This window comes from Sardina pilchardus, chromosome 2 (assembly GCF_963854185.1).
Source record: "Sardina pilchardus chromosome 2, fSarPil1.1, whole genome shotgun sequence".
Taxonomy (NCBI): Eukaryota; Metazoa; Chordata; class Actinopteri; order Clupeiformes; family Clupeidae; genus Sardina; species Sardina pilchardus.
This window is the reverse complement of record NC_084995.1, coordinates 27,185,054-27,190,053: the sequence shown is the minus strand read 5'-3', so window position 1 is coordinate 27,190,053 and position 5,000 is coordinate 27,185,054. Positions and strand designations below refer to the sequence as shown.

General features: G+C 49.1%; 1 protein-coding gene across 1 annotated transcript in view; it reads left to right on the top strand.

Moving 5' to 3' along the window:
* Nucleotides 1-5,000, top strand: part of ncana (neurocan a) — a 74,703-nt gene that overhangs the window by 28,861 nt on the left and 40,842 nt on the right. The window contains exons 3-5 of the mRNA XM_062523795.1: nt 934-1,344; nt 3,041-3,215; nt 3,971-4,098. Coding sequence (XP_062379779.1) covers nt 934-1,344; nt 3,041-3,215; nt 3,971-4,098 — 714 coding nt within the window. The remainder of the gene's footprint in view (nt 1-933; nt 1,345-3,040; nt 3,216-3,970; nt 4,099-5,000) is intronic.

Here is a 5,000-nt window from a genome sequence, read left to right as displayed (position 1 = left end):
GAGTCCCAGCGCTCCCATTAGACCCATAAGGCCACTGGAGTGCAGCTGTCTGCTGCGTGGAGCTGTCTGCGTTGTGTGCGCAAAGCACTCTCTAGTTTTTCAGCTGTTTGTCTACATCACAAAACCCTCACTTTGTAGCACTTTGTGTGTGTATCTGTGTATGTGAGTGTTTGTGGGTGTGTGCGTGGGTGTGTGCCTGTGTGTGTGTGGGTGCGTGTGTATGTGTGTGTGAGTGAGAGAGAGAGATATTGTGTGAGCATGCTTGCATGTGAATCTGTTGCTTCACTCTGAGAGTGAAGTATGTCTATGTGTGTGTGTGTGTGTTGAGCACAGCCATCAAACAGGTGTCCATATCATTAGGTCATTCTCCTTGGCAACCATTCAGGACTGGACGCTCCCCGCCAGTCCCCTCTCCTCAGCAGCTCTAGCTCCCCGCCAGTCTGGGCCTCCTGACACCTGTGGCGGTCCGAGTAGCCGACTGACCACTCCATCGGTGGAGTAGCCCTCCGAGGCTCCTCAGAGCGAGCGTCCGCACTGTCATTTGGGAGGCGTTGTGTTTCCAAGAGGTCGCTGGGTGTCACGGTGGAGGACACAGCACCGGACAATTCAATTTGAAAGTGGGAGCACGAGTCACTTTTCTCTCCCTCCCTCTCTTGTCTGTCCGTTTTCTTTTTCTTTCTTTTTTTTTTGCTCCACTCGTCTCCTGTGCACCCGCACCCTCTATTTCCTCTGGGTTCCTGATCCCTCGCCGCCAACTTAAATGGGCATCTCTCTCTATCCCCCTCTCTCTCTCTCTTTCTTTCTCTCTCTCTCTCTCTCTCTCTCTCTCCTTGTTTCTATCTCTCCTTCTCTCACCTCATCCCTTTTCTCTCTCTATCCCTCTCTCTTTCTCTCTCTCTCTCTCTTTCTCTGTTCATCTGTCTATCTCTGTAGGTGTGAGCGAGGCTGACTCGCTGGTGACCCTGCGTAGAGTGTTCCATCCATCAGTGAGGCAGCCGTTGGCCAGCTCTGCTCTCCTGCCGTGCTACCTGTCCCTCCCCTCCGCGTCCACCTCCGGCCAGGACAGGGGTTCCCGCCTCGCGCCGCCCCCCATACGCTGGACCCGCAGCTGGGCACGTGAGGGCCAGGCACCCCTGGAGAGGACCGTCCTGACCGTGCGGGACGGGGAGGTCAGAGTTCACCAGGCCTTCACTGGACGCGTGAGCCTGCCCGGACTGGACGGAGATGCCCGCAACGCCTCCCTGCTCGTGTCCAAGCTCCGCTATAATGACACCGGGGAGTTCCGATGCCTCATCGCCATGGACGACAAGTACCAGCAGGACACTGTCTCTCTGAATGTCACAGGTCAGTGATGTGTGCGTGTGTGTGTGTGTGCTCAAATGGATGCAATCAAACAGTTAAGTGGTTTATCTCTGTTACAAGGACTCAAGGACAATCGAGGGTGAAATCTAACAAACAGAGTGTCTAAAGAAGTGTGTGAAGAAGAGGGAAGTACTTACATTTGGAGGATGTCTGAGCTTTTTAGCTTTTGTAGAGAATCACTAAATAACTGCCTGTTTTGCTATTCACAGACAGAAGGAATAAATACCTAAACCATGTAACAAGGAAATACAGTAGACTACTGTCTATAAACTTTTAAGAGCTGCTGCTAATGCTGCAACTAATACGAGTTAATGTTCTGTTAGCATACTGGGCTGCTTGTTGTCTGACACTTGAAGTGTGTAATAAGTTTTCCTGATTCCCTACATGAATGTGCGGCGGGATCCCTTAGCTCTTTATCCATGGCTACATGCAGCTATTGTAGCCTTTCAAGCTCTAAGAATTATTCAGCGTGAAAAATCAATTAACGCCTTGGAAATAAAATAGCAAAGTTATGTGAAAACCCTATTAGTCTCAGAGAGACCATGGAGGCCAGCTTAATAAGTAGTGGAGGAAAAGTTGCAGTCGACACTTTCCTCATTTGAGATTCTGTGTGGCCTCTCTGAATTAATCAACGGCTAATGGCATCGATTGATTCTGTCAATAATATACTAATTCTGTTTTCCCAATTTTATTGCTGTTTTTCCCCATTTGTTTCGCTATTTCAATTCCATTTGAAGTTCTCATTAATTGCTTAATTACCCATAACTTTTTCGTCGTAGGCCGCTGATTGATCACCATTGACAGATGCCTTGTGTAGTGTACTGTGAAGTTCATTTGCGGAGACACCAGTGCAGGGCTTCAGTGGAGTGTGGTGGGCAGGCAGGTCTACAGCAGTGAGTCCGTGTGTGTGTGTGTGTGTGTGAGTGTGAATGTGAATGTGAACGGCTAATGATACAGACAGGCTTTGGCACTGATGAGGCTGCTGCATGAAATATGACTGAGGTTAACAAAGCAAAGGGACGTCTCGGAAACAGAGAGCAGTGTTTGGAGAGGGAAGAGCCAGAGAGGGCACGCTGACAGGCAGAGGGGCAAGCGCTGTGCACGGTGTACTGTATGATAAAGCCAGACGGCTCAGTTACCCAAACATGCTTCACCTCTACCGCTAGGTTGAGGCCCTCTGGATGCTTTGCCCTTGTTCTAGACACGCTTTGATCCTGTTGTCAAGAAAATAAAAGTTTGCGCAGTGATGCCTAAAGTAAAAAACTCAACATTTGGGGAAATGAACAAGAGTAATGGGGCCATGTGTCTGGCTGAAATACATTTCCTCAGCGCGTGTGGCGAGCGGAATATGAATCAGAAACAAGTCTTTGTTTATCTGCCTTGGGACAGGTGTGGACAGATCGGGAAGAGATATTCTGGCAGAAACACAAAGCTCTTGTTGAGCGTGACTACGGGAGGATGATATGGGAGGGGCTGGTGGTGCTGTGTGTGTGTGTGTGTGTGTGTTGGGGGTGGGTGGGGTTGAATACAGCTTGACCTCTGCTAGATGAAGGTTGAGCGGCACAGAGGACCTGCTTGTTTCCCGGGCGGACCCGGAGCATAGGTGCTGTCAGGTGTGGGGGGGGTGCTGGTGGCGAACAGGTGTCACGGCACCCTCTGACGTCCTCCCTCTCTGCAGGTGCACTGTTCCATTACCAGGTGCCTGGCGAGAGCTACGCCCTGTCCTTCGCCGACGCCCGCCGCGCGTGCCAGCAGAGCGGGGCAGAGATGGCCTCGGCCGCCCAGCTCATCTCCGCCCAACGCTCCGGCTACGCCAGCTGCTCCGCAGGCTGGCTCTCTGACCAGACCGTCAGGTGAGGAGGATCCGCAGAAAAGTCCCGCTTAGAAACTGCCCGATGAGGACAGGTTGGGTACACAATTAGGGCATCACATATATTCATTTAAAGAAAATCTTGAGAAGAAAGGGTTTTTACATGGAAGTTGTCCCCAGAGTGACAATCCCTTTGAGGGGAGTGTGATTTAGAATTTCATTAGGTATCATAGCCACATGCTTTACTCCAATCCATTACTTGAGAGAATGATAGGAATGCAAAACTTGGTCTTCGGGGTGATAAGGAAAACGCTCTCAGTAAAACAGAAATTGAGTGCAATTCGATCTTTACGCTCCCATTTGGGAGATGACACGATAAACGGCAAATAGGGGAAGTCCTTGTGCTGCCCTAATATTGACCACCGTCCCCAAGTGTACGGCTTCTTATTTCCTAGTCAGCCGTGCGCGGCCGCAGCGCAGCTTGAGGGAGTGTTTTTTAAGCGGCGAGGCAAAGGGCCTGGTAGGCAGCCAGCAGGAGTGTCTTGGAGGAGGAGAGGGCATTTATTGCTTCCCCAGGGGGAACAATATGGCACAGCCACTTTGGCAAACTCCAGAACGGTAGCCGAATTGGCATAAACGAACAGCAATTCAGCTGCCGTTGACCCCCCAGGCTAACTTGCCCCCCCCTTGCTGCTCACACACACACACACACACACACACACACACACACACACACACACACACACACACACACAGAGAGCCTTGAGAGGAATCAAGCGCTTCATTGGTTCTCCACAGGTACGCCATCCAGTCGCCAGAGCTTGGTTGCCATGGACACAAGGAGCTGTATATGGGCGTGAGGAGTTATGGGGTGAGGAACCCCACAGAGATGTTTGATGTGTACTGCTTCGCCCCCGAGATGCAAGGCAAGATATTTGGCTGTTTTCTCATTCTCTGTGATCTGTGTTCTGCCAGCTCATTGGCCAGTGGGGGTGGGGGGGGGGCGGGAATCAGAGCTTTTCTTGTACTGGGGGCTGGGGTCATGAAAGTCTCAACTGAAACTAATGACATATCTAACATGCACTTTCCTACGGCTAGAATATACAGTAGCCATATTGGAATCAATACTGTCATACTGTATGTTACCTGTAAAGAAGAATTGGTCTTAAGAATCAATTACGAGCTCTTGATAGAGCACGTTTTTCTATGTTTATAAATGTGAGGAACAATAATGACATGAATAAGACTAGAATATTGATATGTTTAAGGTTGGGTGTGAAAAATTCAATCTAAAAGCAAACCATAGTGCAAGAGGTTGTTGTTGTCAGTTGGTGTGATGTAAATGTCTCTTGAGACGTGTCATTACTGTAGGTGGGATGATTATTTATGACAGCTGATGGCACATTATAGTTCACATACAGTATGGCAGATATGTAGGTGTTCTCTACACTTTATTCCTAGGGCATTGACACACACACACACACACACACACACACACACACACACACACACACACACACACCACCACCACCACCACCACCACAACAACACACTTCTCTCAATTCTCCTTCCCTCAGCTCATCCATTGCTCCCATGCGCAGTACTGCAACCTGCTGTTTTTTTATTAGAAAAAAAATGCCAGCTATCAGAGCCAGCATACTAAATCATATTTAACAAGGCTGTAGGATCACTGAGATTTAATAGGTTTCCCAGGGATTTCAAGTTCTGCACAACTCTCTCTCTTGCAATTTCTCTTTATTCCACACACGTTAGTTTAGAACATTCTCCTTCAATTCACAGAGTAATGGCTTCTAACCTACATTTAAAT